Below are 20,829 nucleotides of genomic sequence, written 5' to 3' on the forward strand. Positions count from 1 at the left end.
GCTTCACGTGGATGGGGTTGATCCTTGCAACACCTCTAGGAGGCAAGGAGCCTCAGAGCACCATTTTACAGAGAAGAAAAGTGGCACAGAGAGGATAAGCAGCTTACAGAGCCAGCTAGCTAGTGATGAGTGGGCCAGAACTTGAATTCAGGACTCCCCTAGCCCCTCAGGAGATATTAATAGCAGCAAGACTGGGCCCCTGCCTCCAGGAGCTGACAACAAACCCAGAGGCCCTTGCCTCACTCCACGGTCATGGTAAAGTCTTGGCGCTCAGTGTGACCTGCAATGTCCCCACCATGTCTGCCTGGGCAGAAGAATCCCGACTGCGGTACCCCTGCCAGCACCCACCTTCCTGCTCATGGCACTCCTGCCAGCCCCTGTGCTTTCTGGGTGAGCTGGGCAGCGAGTTCTATCCTTGCACACAGGGTGTCCTCCCCGGTAAGTGCCTCCACCTCACTCTCCTGGGCCTACACACTTTCAACCATAAGCTCGAGCAGCCTTGAGAGCCGCTGGCTTAATAGGAGGGGACACCATCCCCGCACTGAGGTGGTGCCTGACGGTGGGAGCCTAAAGGTGCCACCCCACTGCGGTGGCCCACACGCACTGCCCACCCACCTACTGAGCGCAAAGGACTGACTGACCTTCCCAAGCACCTGCTGTGAGCAGCCACTGCTGTCCCCGTTCTACTGATGAGGAAGCACGGGGTATGAGAAGTACTTGCACGAGGTCACAAAGCTACTAAACGGCCAGGCCGTCTGACGCCAGCATCTCTAGTCTTGGTCACTATGACGTAAGTCATTATTTTAAATTAAATGAAATGCCTTGATTTTTCCCCCCCAAAGTTTGCAGTAACATCATAAAAACCTTTATTTTCCCAATTTCTACATTATAGAAAACTTTAAAAAATCCTTTCCTAACTCTAAAACAAAGCCATGTTTGCCCTTAGACGCATAACAATTCTAAAATGCATTCTGGCATCTAGGTGTAGAAATGGAGGGTGGGAACTCTGTGTAGAGGACTGGCGCTCAAGTAGTTAAGGAAATGACAATTTCAAGATTTCTGCAAAGCTTCTTTATTGATAGCCCAGCAGGTGTTTCTTCCATTAAAACACCGAATATTAATGGGGCCCTTGATTTACATTCTAAGCTTGATTTACACGATGGTTTTGTTATGCACCAGCCTTTGTCCCCAAGTATTAATTCCGCTAAACATTTCCCAGCCAGTTGCTTCTCCATTTCCCCAAGGAATGAGCAGTGATAATACAGCCTGTGCCTGTTATTTTGCCAGCAACCCCATTTCATCAATTTATGGCAAGAGGTAAAATTGGCAAGTTCAGAAAGGAGAGAGGAAGGTACACGGTTTGAATAATTCTGTCTTTCCTCTAAGGAGATGGAACCATTCTGAGGCATTACTTAATTCTTGCTTGTGGCTCTCCCCAGGAAGGTTGTGAAGCAACCTATCAAGAAAACAAAACCCAGGTCTCGAGATAATGTTAACAGCAGAACCTGAGCTCCAAATGGGGGTATTTCCTAAGTCATCCTGTGTAAGGGAAGCAATTCCTGAGAGCATACTAAGGTTAAGCATTTCATGTAAGTCAGCTCAGTCAACCCTCAGACAACCCAGAGACGCTGGTACCATTATCATGAGTGCACCTTACAGATGAAGAATCTGAGAGCACAAAGGACAAGCTGTTTGCCTAAGATCACATCCCTGCTAAGTGGTGGATTTAGGATTGTCTATTCAAGGTTCTGATCTTTCCACCAAATTATACTGCCCCTGGCTACTGGAAGAAACACTGGCTATGTAATTATGACACCTGGGTTACAGTTCAGCTTGACCTTGAGCAAATCACTGTGCTCCTTGTATGCATATCCCTTGGAAAATACAGGATGGGTACCTGTTTCAAACCTACAGGGCTTCTGTAGCTCAAAAGCTGACTCGGCCAGACATCACTCCCTGCTACAAGGTGGACCCGAGGTAGCCTAATTTAGGAGACGTAGCACCTGGCCTGCAATCAGGCGGTTTGCCAGTCAGATAGGTTGTGACAGGTTAATTCCCACTGCAGGCCTGTCTCCCATCTGTGAAACAAGGGCTGGACGGGCGGGCTCCAAGCTCTCCTCCTGTTCTGAAGTTCCATGATTCTACACCACCCTCAAATCGTTCTATATCATACACATTTATGAGAGTTTTAATTGGTTCTCTATTCCCTGAATCTGAGTTTTAAAAGTGCTTATTCTTACATCAGGCTAGCCTTACATAAATAAGCTTATGGAGCACAAATTTAAAATTAAAAACATATATTTACAGCACCCATTCGCACGAATTCTGATTTCTCTACTTCAGGCTAACTTGATTAGACAGACATAAATAATCCATTTTATTTACTGGAATCATTTTGCCCAGGCAGAGGCCATGTGGTATAGTGGGACAGGCACAGGTTTTTGGTCAGTACTCAGACTCTAGCTCTGATACTTAATAGCTGTGCATCCTTAAGTTGCTTAAGCGGAGCTTCAGGTTTCCTCACCTGTCAAGTGAGGATTTCACAGCACCTACCCTGCACAGCATATGAAAGTGCCTCACAGCACAGCGGCACATGCAGGCCCTCAGCAAATGAACGACCAGACCACTGAAAGCAGAGAGGTCACCTTCATCTGACAATGCACAACCAAAATGACTCAAACACTCAACCCTGCAATGTGGCCTCAGAAGGCACCCCATCGACTCTGTGAAAATCATCTGGGGAGCTTTAAAACTGCCGACGCCCAGGCCACATCCCAGAACAGAACCTTGGGGTGGGACCCAGGGATTCCACCGTGCAGTCAAGGATAAGACCCCGGCCTACAATCCAGCCTTTCTAGATTTGCTCTCAGAATTCCTGTCTCCCGGCCTGAATGCCCGCCCAGAGCCCAGCGGCAGGCCTGGGAGTCATTAGGGCCTGGCGTCTACATTCATTAGGAAACCTGATGGTGTGTGCTGGGGGTGAGGTTACTCCGGCAGGAACAGTGGTCGCAAGCTGCTGGGAAGCCACTTGGCGGGCAAAACAGCGGGCTGAGACAAGAACTTCAGAGCACTAGGAATCAGCCTAGGACCCCGGCCTCAGGGAACTGACCATCAGCAAAAGGCTGGCCACCATACAGTGAGCTGTGCGCACCAAGAGAGAAGGAAGGGCGTCAGTGCTGAGCAGGGGAGCACGGGGGAGCCAAGGAGAGAACCACTGCCAGGAGCTGCCGAGCGTGCTTCAGGAGCCAGTGGCTTTGAGCTTTGGCCCTGAGAGATTCTTGCTAGGTTTGGACAAGCTGTGACCCTGAGGGCCAAGGATGGAGAACCTGATTCTGCTCCTGGGAGCCGGAGCGATGAAAGCTCAAGCCGGCTGCCAGTTCTCCTCAGGACTCAGGCAGAGACCTTCTCTTAATATTCACTCCTGTTGTGTGTGGCTCTAGGATCCAACTCTGCACCCAGGATGAGGTTACCGTGGCACCTGAAGCCTGCTGCGGGAAGAAATGGTTTAACACGCTCTCCCAGTCACCCAACTTCCTTTTTTGAGTGGAGAAACAGTAGAAAAAGAAAAGTCTCCAGGCAGGAAGCCGCCGCACTCTTAACATGGCAGGTGTTACCAGTTTCCAATGAACATGCAAGGCTCACCCCAATAGTTTGACTTTATTCAATCAACATAACGATTTCAGTGCTCAGCAACCTCCGTAGGGGGGGCCAGGTCTCTGGAGGTGGTTTTGGGGCCATTAGCTAACTGTATTAACCTTCTGGGTAGCTCAGACGATGGAGGATCAGAGGAACAGATCAGATCTGATCTGCCTGTCACGGACCTCTCAGGGAACCATCAAGTCACAGCTGTGAGGACCTTACAGATCTAGTTCCATTTTCCCATGTCACAGATGGGGAAACTGAGGCCCCAGCAGGGGAGGGGTCATGTCCAAGTCACCAGTGAGTCAGTGGCAGTCAGGTGTCCTGATTCTTCTCCCCAGACCCTCAGCCCAACTTCTCAACGGAGGAGGAATGGTGGGCCACCTGCCGGAGCTGGACGGGCCTCGGTCATCAGGGACACCCCGCCCTACATGTGGGAAACTCTGCTGAGAGAAGGGAAGTGACTCTCCTGAGGGCCAAGATGACAACTTGGCTCCTTCTAGCCACTCCCTCTGCAGAGAAGCTTCCAGAGTAGAATATAAAAGGAATGGTGTGTGGCAGCAGGGCCAGTGAGACAAAGGGATCAAGTTAACGACTTTAAATACAAACAGCCCGAACAAATGACTGGATAACAACTGGTTTTCCTACCACTGTCTCCCCTTCCACGAGCTGCCCTGGTTCTGAGGAGACGAGCTCCGGAAGCAGCATAGGAAAGGCAGCGCTGGAATCAACGAGGCTGTGAGATGCGCTGGGAGAGGTCCAGGGGGTGTTTAGGCAACCTGTACTTGGCCCAGTAATTCCACAACTCCCTCTCTGGTGAGGAAGACCACCTCTCCGGTGTTCTGGCACCAAACCTCAAAATGTGCAGGGTTGTCCAGGGCCCTCTTGCCTGTGATGATCACGAAGGGGTAGCCGAGCTTGTTGGCATCTTTCAATCTGTTTCCGATGGTCAGATGGGTCCTGTCGTCCAGCAGGACCTCCCCTCGTAGCTGTGGCGTCACTTCTGCGATGTGGTCGTACAGGTGCCCCGTAAGCTCCGCGGCTGCCTCCTCCTTACTGCCCTTTTTGGGGGGGATGAGGCAGACTTGGTAAGGGGCCAGGAGGCCGGGCCAGCGGATGCAGTCTTCTGTAGAGAGCGCTTCAATGGCAGCGGCCAAGATCCGTGTCACACCCAGGCCATAGCACCCCATCTCGGCCAGGGAGGGCTTGCCGTGGGCATTGGTGAACTGGGCATTAAAAACGGAGGAGTACTTGGTGCCCAGGTAAAATGTGTGCCCCACCTCAATGCCTTTGGTTTTGGTCAGTGGCCCCTGGCAAGCCGGGCAGTTTGTCTGCGACAAGTCCAGAGTCTCCACGTTGGCCGAGAAGCTGCAGCTGGGACAGACTGCAAGCCGGTCCTCTCCCACGTCCACCGGCAGCTGGAACTCGTGAGACATCGTGCCCCCAATGCTGCCCACGTCCGCCTGGACCTTGACGCACTGCAGCCCCAGCCTGTCGAACAGGCTGCCGTAGGCATCACACACCAGGCTGTAGGTCTGCCGGGCAGCCTCGGGGGAGGAGTCGAAGGTGTACATGTCCTTCATGTAAAACTCTCGCCCGCGGAGAAGACCAAAGCGGGGCCTGGGCTCATCCCGAAACTTCCTCGTCACCTGGTACAGCAGGAACGGGAGCTGCTTGTAGGACAGTGTCTTCTGGGAGGCGACCAGGGCTGTGACGGCCTCCTCGTGAGTCGGTCCTAAGCAGTACTCCTTGCCGTGTCTGTCTCTAAGTCTTAGCAGCTCCTTGCCCATCGAGTCCCACCGGTTGGTGGCTCGCCAGAGCTCTGCTGGGCTGAGGCTGGGCATGTTGACCTTCTGCCCCCCGATGGCCTGCATCTCCTGGTCTATCACCCGCACGAGCTTCTCCATGGCGCGGACAGTGTAAGGCAGGAGGTGGTAACAGCCGGAGCTTGCCGGGTGGATCAGGCCCACCTGCAGCATCAGCCGCTGGCTCTTACAGGTCAGGTCGCCAGATCTGCCCTCGAGAGAGAGCACCTGGTCTTCCCGAAGGTTCTGGGGCTGGAACATGCGGGACAGCACCAAGCGCTTCCCTCTCCCTGGGGCACCGTGGCGAAACCTGTGAGGCACGTACCCCGAGAGCTGGTGGCTGCAGGTGGCCAGGGCGGGCAGTGCTCTGCATCTTGTCAGCAGCCCTTCCATGACACCCTGGCACAGGGAGGCACTTGCGCCTGAAGGAAGACCGAGCCAAGCAGAAACAGGTGTTAACTGTGATCCAGCAACCTGCAGCAGTCAGCACAGGCTGGGCTCCAACAAACTCCTACAACAGCCACTGATCTCGCGGATACAAATCCTTTCTTTTCTAATATCTTAGCAGATCAAAGTACTATTGTACTTCTCTTGCCTCTTACTGCAGTATTTTCCCATTCATAAAAATACAACAGCATACTGGGGAGACACCAATGCATGGTGACAGCACTGGCCCTGGAATCAGGCGGCTTGGATCCCAGTTGGGCTTCCCAATAACTGTACCCTGTGTAACTCAGGACATGTGACTCAACCCTCTGTGCTCAGTTTCCTTTCTTGTAAAATGATACTACAATGGGCCCCACCTTGTGGGTTTATTGTGGGAATTTAGAGAAGAGTTATAAGAAGCTACTAGAACAGTATCTGGCACATTCTATGAACTGAATGTTTCCTAACAAAAACAAAAATAAAAAAGGAAATCAACTATAATCTCTCAGCCCAGAGACAATCACTGCTGACAATCCCTTGTCTCTTCTGCCAGCCTTGTCTTTGCCCACGAGCCCTCATCCTACCCATGACTTCAAGGTCCTTAATATCTCTTCCCCCCTCACAGCACACAGTCCCTGGTCAGGCCACATGCTCATGGCTCCAAATCAACATCTCATTCCATATGTCTCTCTTAAGCTTCAGACCTACTACCTACCCCACTGCCTCCTAGAGAACACGCTGCATAGGTACTTCACATTCAGCACCCCATAAGGAGCTCAGCATCTCCTCCCTGCAAACCTGTTCGCCATCCGCTCCCTGTCCAGCGCTGCCTGTCACTTGAGTGGTACTGCAAGCCACCTTATCCAAACCAGAAGCCCAGGTTCATCCACTCTGAGCTCCCCCATGCCCCACCTTCACCAACCCCTCTGGCCGTGATTCCTACCTCTTCACCTGCTTTATTTATTTATTTATTTTTGGCCATGTTGGGTCTTCATTGCCACGTGCAGGCATTCTCTAGTTGCGGTGCACAGGCTTCTCATTGCAGGGCTTCTCTTGTTGCCGCACGGGCTTCAGTAGTTGCAGCTAGCAGGCTCTACGGTGCAGGCTCAGTAGTTGTGCACGGGCTTAATTGCTCCAAGTCATATGGGGTCTTCCTGGTTCAGGGATCAAACCCGTGTCCCCTGCATTGACAGGCGGATTCTTAACCACTGCACCACCAGGGAAGTCCCTCTTCACCTGCTTTTGATTCTGTTCCTTCTCTCCACCTCCACAGCCTCCACCCGGGTCCAGGCCACCAACAACATCTCTCACCTGGGCTATTATTAACAGCCTCCTCATTTGGGCTTCCAAGCCCACCCTCCTCCAATCCATTCTCCACACTGCAGCCACAGGGGATACTTTCAAAACACATATGGCAACAGCTTCCTGCTACCCTTAAAATGACATCTAAGCTGCTGACCTTCGCAGTGCACAGGGCCCCACGTGAGCTGGCTGCTGGTCTCCTCTCGCCTCCTCTCACCATTGCTCTCTCTGTGCTCCAGCTGCAGCAGGCTATTAAAACACACAGTCCCCTTTGCATAGAATGCTCCTCTCCCTTTTGTGTACCAATGTCTTCTCATGCTCCAGTTCTCAGGAGTACCACCCTGCCCTCTAGGATGCCTTGCTCAGCCTACTATTCCCCATACCCCAAAGATCAGCTTCTCCTGCAGCAGCCCCTGATCCCCTATCAAACATCAATCACTCTTTGGAGTTAATGCTCCTTTGGCTGCGGGTCTTCCCCCAGGCAGTCAGCTCTGTGCAGGCAAGGACCAGATCTAACTTGCTCACCACTCAGCACAGAGCAGGGGCTTACTAGACATTGTCTAGTGAATGAGCACATAGGTTTCTGTATGATTTTATAAAACATTCACACATTCCTAAGAGCAGTACAACATTTCATTGATTGACCAGATCAAAAACCATTCTCCAGAGAGTTGTCAGTTTTCTGTTACAAGTAATCTACAACAAACAGAAGGTTTTCTTTTCTTTTGTTATATATTTGGGAGAGATTTTCAGGAACAGGATGACTGAGTCAAAGGGTATAAACGCTTTCAAGGTGCTTGATTTATAATGCCAATTTACTGAGCACCTCTAACCTTCAGCATATCCCATTGAGCAAAGCTCTCCTGCAGTATGCTGAGAAAGGCTTACTAATTCCCCTCAGATCTGGGAAGCTGGAATCCCCCAGGTGGTTCCTTCCAGCTTCCAGCAGCCTCAGTCCTCCAGCTGGTCCCCTCCAACCTCAAGCAGCTTCATCCATCTCCCCTGGGTACTGTACAAATATCAACATTTCCTATGTGGCCTATGACCTGAAAGCGGCTGGGAAGCATGGCCACAGAGCCCTAGTGTGACTGCACGGAAAACTGCAGGCCCTGGAGGCAGGGCACACGTGGTTCACACCTGGAGCCATCACTTAAGGTCCCGCCTCAGGCCCATGGCACAAGCCAGAAATTCCTACTAAGGCAAATGAATGTGTCTCCAAGATTTCTCTCAAGCCCACCCCCTCCTTTCTGTCCCGCACCGTCTCAACTTCGGCTGAGAAGCCCCTCAACACAGCTTGCTACATTACGGTAGCCCAGTGGTTCTGAAATTTAGGCAAGCATCAGTACCACCTGGAGGGCTTGTTAAAACACTGCCTGTAGGGCCTCATCCCCAGCGTTTGAGTAAGTCTGGGGTGTGGGCAGAGAACTTGTATTTCTAACAAGTTCCCACTCACAACGACCCGCGGCAAACAAGGGAGGAAGTCCTGCCGTTTCACAAAGGAGGAAACCGACTAGGAGACGAGTATTACTCAAGAGTTTACGTGATTGTGACCCCGCCCCAATCCCAGGACGGGATGCACGTGGGAAAACGGATACTAGGGTTCTCGGTGTCCGCGCCCAGAACCTCTTTATTCCGCAGCCTCCCGCCCGTCCCTCAGCTCTCAGACCTCACTGCCACCCACGCTCACCAACTGCACCACCAGCGAACGCCGCCCGCGCTGTGACAGCCGCGCGGGACCGCCGCGCCTGCGCCCGGGGCGGGCCCGCACTAAGCCCCGCCTCCTATCCTTCCCGCCAATCACAAAGCCTCGCTCACAGGGACTGCCCCACCCGACTCTGGACGCCAGAGAAATGTTTGCCGGAAACCTAGAGAAGGGGAGAGAATGCGCTCATAGATTGGCCTGGGCAGCAATAAGTAAATCACCGTCCCGGAAGTGCCCTCTAGGATTGAGGGAGGTTTAACTCTATGGTCAATTCTCCTGGCCTAGGTTTTGAGACTGGTGTTCCCGCCCACTGCCAGGGCCCGTCCCACTCTCGGAATGGGAGAACCGCTGGCGGTAGTGTAACCATGACAACATTAGGCCGTGCGATTTCGAATCTACCCTATGATTTTACAGGCTTTCAATGTAAATAAATTAAAAATGTTTTAAACAATTGGAATAAGTCTCCTTTGTTTAATCTTTTTTTTCCTTTGTTTAATCTTTAAGACACTAAATCAAGCTTTCACACAACATTTTCTGAGCATCTACCACGTATCAGCCGCCTGTAGAAACTGGGGAATAGTGAACAAAATAGACGAAGTTTCATGCATTCAGTGTAGCTTACATTCTAGTCAATTATCCAATACAGTGAAATTTAAGGTAAGGCCAAAGAACTCAAGATACATGGTATTTAATACAATTAAAATTTTTAAAAAATACAAAAACTCCATGGTGAACAAATTATCAAAATTTTATATAAAGACAGGATCCATTAGTAAGATGGTATTAAATGCTACACAGAAAATTAATTAGGGAAGGGAAAGGGTTGGAGGTCGAGTGGTTGCCATTTAAAATAGAAAGATCAGGGAAAACCTGGTGGAGAAGGTGACATTTTAGCAAAGTCCTGAGGAGTTGAGAGAGCATTGCAGATATCTGGGGGAATAAAGTTCCAGACACAGGGAAGAAGTGCAAATGTCCTGAGGTAAGAGCTGCATATCATAACTCTACCTAACTGATAACAGCTATAGTTTATTTCATGCCTAAAATGTATCAGGCCAGTGCAAGACACTGGCTATTCTGATCCTGTCCCCAAGAAGCTCTCAGCCCTCCAGAATCTGCCAGGAGCAACAGCATGTGATCAGTTGTATAATGGGGGCTGAGGACAGTCCTGTGGGAGCACAGGGAAGGAGGGCTTCCCTGAGGAGGTGAGCTTCAAGCTGAGCCTGAAGGATGAGTGGGTTTAGCAGCACAAGAATGGCAGTGGGAGTGGAGAGGAATGTCCAGGACACTCACAGGCACAGAATCAGGAAATGATGAGCTGGTGTGAGGGGAGCATAGGGTGTGGTAGGGTTTACATCTTTATTTACCACAGCTACCAACACAGTGCCTGATACACAAACCAAACCAGTGGTTCTCAACTTTGACTGAACTGGGAATCACCATGTGCCCCCCAAGCCCCAAGATGCCGGCCAGTACTTTATAGTACCTCATGATTCTAACGTGAAGCCTGGGCTAGATCTGCTGACCTAGAGGAAGGCATCAGACGACCTGGTGCTGGGTGTGGGGGATGGTAGACACATGTCATTATCCCAGTCTTACAACTGAGGAAAATACAGTTTGGTGAGTTCCACAACTGGCATCTGGTCACGAGCTAGAAGGCTGGGAGGACCTGGGCTAGACCGAACTCTTTTGCTCTAAGAGCATCACTCGGACTTTTCGGCCCAGCACTGTGCTGGGGGCTTTCCCAAGGAATGTAGTCCCTATGGTTTTACTGGGGCAACAGTCCGCATGCCTCCTTTCTGACGGCAGGAGGTGAATAATCTTCAGTGTATTTCGGGGTTCAAAATAGCCTTATATTTCTACCTGCTCCCTGTGTACTTTATTACATCCTTTCCAATCCTGAAAAAGCCAGGCATCCTGTCCTCTGCACCCTGAGGTGTTAATTATTTCTCAATTAGCAGTTCCCTGCTGTAGAGCTGTAGTGGTATGGAGAGGCCTAATGACTTGCCGTGTTTATACACCCCCACATCTTCAGAGCACTTTCCCAATGGTAACTAATTAATGCTCACGACCCCCTTGGGAGGCAGGCTGAGAACTGCTGCTTTTTACTGTAAGTTTGCAGGAGGCTCTGTAGCCAAGGAGCTGCAGGGTCCATTCCAGCCAGCTGTGGTCAAAGCAGATTTACTCCCCATTGAGAAAGTCCAGGGTAGTGGAGACCAGAATATAGCCCTATTGCTGCTAGCAAATTCCTGGGTGACATTTTAATCAATTAATTAATTAATCATTTATTGGGTGCCTTGATTTAGAGAGTCCATTCATGGTTAAAACCTCACAAGTTCCCTAGAACAGAAAAAAAAGAAAAAGAAAAAGAAAAATTCATCCATTCATTCATTCATTGTCCTCCACAAGAAAGCAAAAGTGAAGGACTCCACACTTGCCCTGGTGCCCCGCAGCCCTGTGGACTCACCATGCACTTAGTGGTTTCCACCAGCTGCTGGCCGGACTGGGAGACCCTTGGGGGCAGGCACAGGTCTGGCTCTTTTCTGGATCCTCAGTCCTGAGCAGAGGGCCTGGCCCAGTTGGGGCTCAGCAAGAGGTTTTGCTTTTTGCTTGTTTTAATACATCAATCAATAAACGAATGGATGGTCTGTCTCTCTCTCTCAGGTCAGAGCTCCTCTGAGGACACATTGAATGTCCCTGCATATAGAGCTCATGACCTGGCACAGAGAGGGTCTCCAAGTATGTGTTGAATGAACAATGAAGGTCAAGTTCACGGTGAACTCCCTGACCTCAACTTGCTCATAACCTCTTGGAGAGGCTGTCTCTCAGAGTGGAGGTCACAGCAGCCTGTGGTGAGAAGCTGTGAAGAGGGGAGAGCAAGAGGCTGAGAGCAGCATTGCAAAGAGGGGGTGGGATCAGGGAGGGCTTCTCAGAGGAAGCAACGTGAAATTGGACCTTAAAGGATAACTAGGAGCTTTTCAGGCCAAAAAGAATAGGAAGACATTCTAGTCAGAGGGACAGTTAAATCACATTGGCTGTAAGGAAGAAGGCTTCAAGATAGTTCTGGCTGGAGCATAGAGCACACCCAGGCATCAGGGAAGCACAACGGGAAAGGTGGCAGGTGCCAGTGTGCCAGGGCCTGCTAGACCAGACTGCCACTTTCTCATCTTTGAGGCCAGTGAAACTTTTTCTGTGAAGAGTGATACTTCCCTCACCCCCACCCCTGCCAACATACACACATCTGTTTTGAGACTTAATGCAAAACAGCTCCTCCTCTGAGAAGAATCCCTGGACATTTTGCATTCCACTCTACAGCATTTATTGTTATAATTTGAAAACAAGTGTACTTGTCACTCCAGGAAGATGGTCATGCTGCCCAGGATGCTGGCCAGTGTGAGAGGCAGGCCTGTGGCCATGGAAGGGCTGCACAAAAGGGAAGGGCATGGTCAGTTGTGTTTCTTTGCCTGAGTGAGGTGTGAACTGAGATTGGAGGAAGGGGATGGGGAGAGAGGCCGGATGGGAGACTCCTGTAAGGGCCGAGACTGGGATGGTGGGGGGCGAGGAGGGGACAGACTCCAGAGACTCACTGGGACAGACCACCGGTTGGACTCCTGAGCCCACCCCCTAACCTGTTAGCCCAGCCGGGCCCAGACAGACTGGGCTGGAGGTGGGAGGGTGGCCTTGCCTGGGAATCCTGTCCAGCCAATTCTCAGCTGTGCGACCTTAGGCCACTTACTTCCTCGTTTCTTCATGAGTAACACACTACATCACGTGAGGCTGTTGTGACGGGTCTATGAGAGATGTTGTCGGAAAACAACTGGCTCATCGTTCCAGCCCATTCCGACCCTGGGGACCCAATGGCTGCCCTCGTCCACCGTAAGGAGACAGCCATCCTTCTGCTGCCGCCTCTGTTTCCTCCAGACTCCCCTCTCTGGCTACTGTGTGGGACGCCACTACCCTTCTGTCTCCAGGGGCCTCTTCCCCTTGGGCCCAGAGTTCCCCTTGTTCATTTGTTCAGTGTCCAAGCCTAGGATGATTAGAGGCCAGAAGGGCGCTGGGAAGGTGGGCCTCTTTTTTAAAATCGGGATTCCTCAGAATTGAACAGTGTGGCACCAAACATCATCACCGTCATTGTTGACATTTGTAGAGCCCCTGCTCTGTGCCAGGGACATGTTAAACACTTTACCCCCATGTCTGATTAGATCCTTACAATAAAACCCTGTGAGGTATAAATGGCACTGTTATGTCCATTTTACAGATGAGGCAGCCAAGGCTTGGAAAGGTTACTTAGCTTGTGCGTGGTCAACACAACTAGTAACAGGGAGAGACAGGACTCATCACCAGGTCTATCTGATGCACAGCCTGATCTCCCACTCGGAGCCTCCAAAGGCAACTTATTTTATCAAGCATACAACCACAGTTGTGGGAGCAGTCACCCAAACAGACTATTTCTGTCTGACTGGATCCCCTCTGCTGGAGGCCTGCTCTTTGGGGACCACCTCAAAGGCATCCTCTTGAGGAACCCTCCCTGGAAGCCCCCTTTGGCAGGGCCTCCCCCTCTCTTGAGACTCCTCGAAATTATGTGAGTCTCTCCTCTGGCCCATTGTCTCAGGTGTGTCACAGCTGAGTGCGTACATGTGGTGGGGCAAACAGACCTGAGTGCAAATCCTCACGTTGTCACCTACTTACGATGTGCCTGTGGGTGAGAAACTCAGCCTCCCTGAGGCTCAGATGCCTCACCCTGAAGGTAGTAGTGACATCTCCCCCACGGAGCTGTGATGAAGACCCAAGGAATTAGTCCAGATAGAGGGCTTAGCACAGTGCCCAGTCTACAGTCAGCGTTCAATAGTATTTGCTATTATTATGATTCTTTTTAATGATCAAAGTGCCCTGGCTGGCACAATGCCAGGCACACAGTTGGCCAATAGCACATGTAGCACATGCAAAACATCTGTCTCCTCATCCCCGTCGACTGCGAGCTCCCAGAGGGGAGGCCCATGTCCTGTTCATCTCTAGCCCTGCCATACTAAATCTGTTTACTATGGGGAAAGGTTTCCTACATAGTAAATCTCAATTTTTTTACACACTGTAATTCTCAGTCCATATTTGCTGAATTAATATCTTTCTAAATAATTCCGTTAAGTCATAAGAAAGGCTTGCTAAAAATGCAACGAAACAAAATCTCACCAATAGCTAATCCGTCAACCAACAACTCCCTTTTGAACCCCTGTTTTGGGTTAGTGCTGTAGAGCGCTGGCATAGCCAGAAGTCTGGGGCACAGTGTAGATGTCCCAGGACAGAGGAAACGATCACACGTCTGTGAGTTCTGAGTATGACTCCAGCATTTTGCCTGGTCACTCTCATCTGGAAGGATGATGGGAATTGAGTTCTTTCCATTGAGCCTTTGCCTTTTCTCTTTGGTGTGGAATTGGGTTAGGTACGAGTGGCCAGGTGGAGTTCACACCCTCCAAGGTTGGCAGCTTAGAGAGAGGAAGGCAGTGTTTGGATGCAAACAGACCTGGGTATGCTTTTTGAGGCCAGCATTTACTGGCTGTGTGACCTCGGGCAAAGGACTTGACCTTTTTGGTCTTTGGCTGCACTGCAATGGGGTCAGTAACCTTGAAATGCTATAAAGAGCAAGCAAACAACATTACAAAACAACTTTGTAAACGGAAATCTCTACGTTAATATTAATAATAGAAATATATTCAAGTCGTTCTTTTGGAAGATTAAATGTGTAATGAGATGGTGACTTTTAAGTAATTGAGTGAGATTATGTATGTAAAGCACTTGAAGGGCACCTGGTACATAGCGCTCAGTAAAGACGGAACTGTTGTTAATACCCTAGCAGGGCCCTCCTGTCTGCTGCTCCACTACCTGGTGGCTCTTCCCCACCACGTCCACATGGCTCACTCCTTCACCTCCTTCAGGTCTTTGCTCGAATGTCACATTCACAGCCAGCAGGGGTCACTGACTGGTAGGGGTCCGCGGCCTGTGAGGAACTGGGCGCACAGCAGGAGGGGAGCAGTGGGCGAGCCTGTGAAGTTTCATCTGTGTTTACAGCTGCTCCCCATCCCTGCCATTGCCACCTGAGCTCTGCCTCTTGTCAGCACTGTGGTGAGTTGTATAAGTATGTCATTATATGTTACAATGTAATAATAATAGAAACAAAGTGCACAATACGTGTCATGCACTTGAAGCATTCCCAAGTCATTCCCCTCCCCACTGCTGCTCAGTGGAAAAACTCTTCCACTAAACCAGTCCCCGGTTCCCAAAAGGCTGGGGACCGCTGCATAGCTGGGACTTCTGACACCCTAATTTTCACCATAGTGCCCCCGCCCCACCCGCTAGCACTCCTGATACTCCTCCTCTCTCTTCCTACTTTTTTTTCTCCATAGCATTTATCATCATTTAACATACTAAATATCTAGTTTTTGGTTTATTGTGTGACATCCACCCTCTACCCACCTTGACTCCACCTCAGTAGAATATAAGCTCCATCCAGGAGGGCAGGGACTTTTATTTGTTTTGTTCACTGCCAGAGCCCCAGTGCCTCTTCCAAGGGGCACCAAACTTTTTCTGCAAAAGGCCAGACAGTAAATATCTTATGCTTTACAGGCCACATGGGCTCTGTCACAACTACTCAACTCTGTTGTCATAACATGAAAGCAGTGGGACTTCTCTGGTGGTCCAGTGGTTAAGAATCTGCCTTCCAATGCAGGGGACACAGGTTTGATCCCTGGTCAGGCAACTAAGATCCCACATGCCTTGAGGCAACTAAGTCTGTGCACCTCAACTACTGAGCCTGCATGCCTCAGCTAGAGAGCCCATGCACCACAACTACAGAGCCCCATGTGCTCTGGAGCCCACGTGCCACAACTATAGAGAATCCTGCACGCTGCAAGGAAGAGCCTGCATGCTGTAACTAAGACCCCATACAGCCAAAAACAAATAAAATAAATATTAAAAAACCCCAAAACATGAAAGCAGCCATAAAAATATGTAAACAAATGAGCACAGCTGTGTTTCAAGAAAATCTTATTTACAAAAACAGGCGTGGGCCTAATTTGGCCCGTGGGCCACAGTGTGCCAACCCTTGGCCTAAATCATTGTCTGGCACAATATAAATGCTCAATAAAGGTTTGGTGAATGAATGAATTAGTGAATAAATGAATGAATGAGCACAAGACACCTGGTACAGGGCCTGGTACTCAATAAATGCTTATTCCTTCCTATATTTAATAAATACAAGGTAGGCCATGAGGTATTGTACTCGAGGTACAAACAAGATGCCATGCCAGTATTTGGAGATGGCAGAGTCCTTCTTTTGGGATGAGGGAGGGCTTCAAGCGTGTCTAAAGATGGGCTCCCCTAGAAGCCTTCCTCCCTGAGAGAAGGATTGGAACACAAGCAGTTTATCTGGGAGGTGATCTCAGGAAACACTGGTAGGAGAGTAGGGAAGTGAGAGAAGGCAGGGTGGGAAATGAATACAGGGTGTGATAATGAATGAGCAGATTACTGCTATGGGCCACTGGGCCTCAAGCCCACATTTCCCCCAATTATCCCATTCCACACCCACCGCTGCTTGTGAGGCTTGGGTATTTGTCCAATTTCCATTCTGCATTAGCTGAAGGCTGCTCCTAGGAGCATCAGCTAACCAGTACTTCCAGCCAGGTGGAGAGTGACAGGTGCTTACAGTAGGATGACCTTAGCGGGTACCCAGTGGGTGAGCAGAGAGGGGACATGGTAGGCACTGAGGTGATGCTTGCGCTGGCCTTGCAAGATAAACACACACCATCTTAAGATACTGTTTTCAGCCCTTTGATACCCACAGCTAAGCCTAATCCTAACAGAGATAGTCGCTAATAGCTGTTCCAGCAGACAGTGAGTATTTTCTGTCTCTAGCACCTAGTTGGAAAACTCTCTGGAAAGGACTCTGATTGGCCCAACCTGAATTACATCTTAGCATTTGCAGTCAGGGGCAGGATATTATGATTGGCAGCTCTCTGCCACCACTCCGAGTGGGGAAGGAGTAGTTAGTAGCCCAGGAAGGAGAGGTGCTATTCCCAGCAGAGAGGGGCACTGGGCAGACGGAAGCAATAGCTTTCCACCACGGTAGGGGTTCTTCTGTTGGTTTCTTTGACTTTGTGGATGACAAATAAAACTCACAGAGGAGCTGCAGTTTAATGAAACAATTTATGTGCCAAAATAGAACAAGCCCCAGCATAGAGCTACTGACTGCTTTGGAAACATACACATGAAAAGTGTGTTCAGATTTTTTAAGGTTGCAGTTTATAGAGCAAGGTATGTGACAGAAGAGAAAGTAATCTAAACCCCAACTAGTTAAAAAGCCATTTGTTAGTACTCTTTAGCCTGCCTGCCATTCAAGGCAGTGTGGGGGGACCTCGGGAAAGTTATTGAACCTCTTTGAGCTTCAGTTTCCTCACCTGTAAAATGGAGACAACGCTGATACTCAGCTCCTGGGCTCGTGAAGGTTAAACGAGGTGAGGTGTGTGAAACAGGGCCACAGGGACTGGCCCCTGGCGAGTTCTCAGTAAACAGTTTTGATAATAATAATGGCGACGATGTTTTTTTTTTTTTTTTCACCTCCCTACGGGAAACTTCCCTGCTCACGTTGTTCTTCTGTGGCCATCTAGAGGCCAGCTGGAGCTTTTCCACAGCTCCACAGGAGCTTTTGCTCACCAAAACACCCCTCACCCCCACCCCGCTCCTCCTCATCTCCAAACTAGAGAGGTCATATTCCAAACAGACCTGGGGGGTAGGAGAGGGGCTCCAGGCAGGTGGAACAGGGTGAGCAGAGGCAAGAAGCTGGAAGTGGGGGCCAGCACTACCGATGTGCAGCCTGGAGGGGCTGCCTGTGGGAGGAGCCTGGGCAGGAGGGAGCAGGCGGTGTCCCCTACCCCATCGGCAAACCTTGCCAGTCACTTCGGCCCCACGGCCCCACGGAGCCGGAGCCAGAGCCGGGGAGGGTTTCTTGCTGGAAGCACGCCCACGATGCTGGGGGTCTCTTTCCATCTGCTCCTTTTACCGCTGAGCTGTAAAGTGCTAAGTGTCATTATCCTTCCCTTCCTTAAACAAGAAAAAAAGTTAACAGCCTGAGAAAAGGAGATATTTCACTTCATTTGGCATCCAGCCACCATCATCCACACGGGGGGCTCCCTCGGGGCCTGATTAGGGACGAGAGAAGCCCTGTTCTGTTCTGCTTTCAGCTGCTGGCACCCGCTCTGTGCAGGCCTCAGGCTGGGCGCCAGCGGTTAGAGGCCAGGTCAGAGCTCAGCCAGGCTGCGGGCGGAGTAGCCGGCCACCCGCTGAACAATGCAAACACTGTAATAGGTGCCACAACAGAAAGTGAGAATGGGAGCCAGAGCAAAGCGACTTGATCAAGGTCACCTTGCTTATTAGGGTCTGTTCTGTGTGGCAAAGGTGAACTTGAATCAAGACATAGAAATTACATAAAAGAAGGTTTCAACTCAATAAAAGGACAAACTCAGAAGACTTAGACTGTTAAAGGTAGTGAGCTGCCTGTTTGCCAGAGGCATACAAGTGGTTTAGATACTCTTTTCAGAGCACTCACTGTTGAGAGGAGTTGTGATTTAGATGGAGAGGCTGGAAGAGGTGATGATTAAGGTTTTTTTCAATACTGAGATTCCAGAAACCTATAGTGGAAAAAATCTCACCTGTTTTCATGATCCTCAACATGCCTTGCTCATGCTGGCTAAACAGGAGTTTCTAGCATCTGATGTTGGCTGTTAGACACAGAGGAAGGAATGGGCAGGCAGCACAAGGTGCGATTCATCTTCATTACTCCGATTAGGGGCTCATTAAGGCTTTTACTCGGCAGTGCTTCCCTAAGGAGCTCCTGCTGCTTCAGCTGTGTGGCAGACAGTTGCCCCCCAGCTGCCCAGTAGGCAGGGGTGTTCTTCCACAGGCCTCAAAGCTGTAATGAATAAAGCTCACCCACACACTAGCCTCCCCCTACCAGCCAGAGCCATGCTCCTGGGGGACTGCCAGGCCTGGCCTCAGCAGTGGCTTGCTGAAGAGGCCTGGCCAAGGCCAGGTCCAGAGCCCCAGGGACAGCCACCCTCTGCTCCCCACTGGGCTGGGGAAAGGCCACTAACACAGAATGAGTGTGACCAGTGCGGAGGGTGGGGTCGCCAGCTCTGCCAGCTTACACCTCCGAGAGCTTCCCATCGGTCTTCCAAAGCCCCCACTACGGCCCACGAGGTCCCACATGACCCGCTCTGCATGCTCTAGACTGTGAGCTCCCTGAAGGCACGGGCAGGGTCTATTCTGTTCTCCACGGTAGCCCCAGAGCTCTGCACTCTGCTTGGCACTTGGGTGGTGCTGGATAAATGTTGCGTGAATGACTGGAAGGCCGTGGTCTTCCTGCACTTGACAGAAGTACACTTGGCAAAGGAGGCAGCCCAAAGCTCAGAGAACACTGGCCTGAGAGTCTGGAGGTGGGGTTGGAGTTTGTATCTGTCATTGATTCATTGCTTGACCTTGAACAAGTCCTTGCTCCCTTGCCTCAGTTTCCCTACCTGGGCCTCAGTTTCCTACCCGCAGATTTTGGGGATTTGGCCTAAAGCTGGAGAGGAGGTGGAAAGAAAGCCCATGCTTTCCGGTTGAGCTCAATCCTGCAAAGGTCCCTAAGTGACAGACCTGGCCCCAACCTCAGCCCTTGCGGACCTGGTGATGGAGTCACCTGTTTGGGACTGAGGTAGTCATATCTCTGCTGTGAGTTTACTCAGTTCAACAACCAAAACTGAGCCTGTCTTATGTGTCAAGCTCAGTGCAGGGCCATGGGGCTGAATCAGATGTGGTCCTTTCTGTAAAGAACCAGAGTTAAATGGGGACAACAGACATGGTGACATCATTATGGTGCAAGGACAAGGGAACATAAGCAATGTGGTAGGACACACGCCTTGAGAGCATGCACAAAACAGAGTGGTTAATGAGAGATGGAGGATTTGGCAAGACTTCCTGGAAGAGGCACCTTTGAGCCTAGCACTTGGCATAGAAATTACAGGGAAAAAGCCAGTGGAGGAACAGGTTGTACAAAGGCACAGAGGGAAGGCAGTTTGTGAGCAGGGAGACCAGCTCACTGTGGGGAGGGAGCAGGGCAGTGACAGGTTGTGTCAGTGATCACAGGCCCAGCTCTAGACCACCCATGACACGTCTCCCAGGAAGAGCTGTGTCCTAGGAGGCAGCACACAACGCGGCAGGTCTGGCTCAAGGTCTGGTTCCTCAATGCTTATATGTGACCTTGTTCAGTGTCTCAATGTCCTCGTCTGTAATGAGGATCGTGATGCCTACTCTTCAGGGCTGGTGAGGAAACTGAATGAGTGTACGTGTATGAAGTGCCCTGCACACAGGAGGCAGTCCCAGAAACGGGGTTTCCTTTCTCTTGTTGGCTTCTGGCCAGTACGCAGAAACTCCTGACAGAAGCTCTAGGGGGTGTTTGTCATTTATACGATTATGTGAATGAGTTGATCAGAAAGAATGTTTATTGAAAAGGTTTGGCAGGGGGAGGAGGCAATGGAGGGAGAAATGCATGACCCTGGGGACAGTTAAAGCGAGGAAGGAAACAAACTGGAAAGCCTGGGGAAGTGACAAACCTCACCAGCTTCTCAGCTCTGCCAGCAAACCACCTTGAATTCAGTTTGTCTGCTTAGGGAATCAGAAGAAGGAGATGGGTTCCTTCCTAGGGAAGGTCACAGGTCACAGTCATGGGTGGAGAAGGGATGGGGGAGAAGTGGACGGGGCTGTGTGCACTGCCTGCTGTCCGGTCACCTCCTGGACTCTGCTGCAATGGAGGTGAGAGGAAGGAAGAAGGGAAAGAAAGTCACCACCTGAAGTGGTGAGACATGAAGAGCCCTGAGGTGGAATTCAGGGGCCTTAGAGTAGCCTCACTGTCCGGATTTCACAGGTGCCTGG

General features: G+C 50.6%; 1 protein-coding gene across 7 annotated transcripts; it reads right to left on the bottom strand.

The window, feature by feature from the left end:
* Positions 1-1,003: 1,003 nt before the first annotated feature.
* Positions 1,004-19,927, bottom strand: PARS2 (prolyl-tRNA synthetase 2, mitochondrial). Of its 7 annotated transcripts, none has more exons than XM_057711931.1 (3): positions 19,598-19,927; positions 17,319-18,638; positions 1,004-5,866 (listed from the first exon to the last, which is right to left on the bottom strand). In XM_057711931.1, the coding sequence occupies exons 2-3, from the start codon at positions 17,905-17,907 to the stop codon at positions 4,410-4,412; spliced, it is 2,046 nt and encodes a 681-aa protein (XP_057567914.1). In that variant the 5' UTR covers positions 17,908-18,638; positions 19,598-19,927; the 3' UTR covers positions 1,004-4,409. The 7 variants fall into 7 exon arrangements, with proteins under 7 accessions (XP_057567914.1, XP_057567906.1, XP_057567933.1 ...); XM_057711923.1 differs by having other exon boundaries at positions 17,319-17,961; positions 18,570-19,927; XM_057711950.1 differs by lacking the exon at positions 19,598-19,927 and adding an exon at positions 6,814-7,051 and having other exon boundaries at positions 8,860-17,422.
* Positions 19,928-20,829: the final 902 nt, after the last annotated feature.

Source organism: Hippopotamus amphibius, chromosome 1, assembly GCF_030028045.1.
Source record: "Hippopotamus amphibius kiboko isolate mHipAmp2 chromosome 1, mHipAmp2.hap2, whole genome shotgun sequence".
NCBI classification, from domain to species: domain Eukaryota; kingdom Metazoa; phylum Chordata; class Mammalia; order Artiodactyla; family Hippopotamidae; genus Hippopotamus; species Hippopotamus amphibius.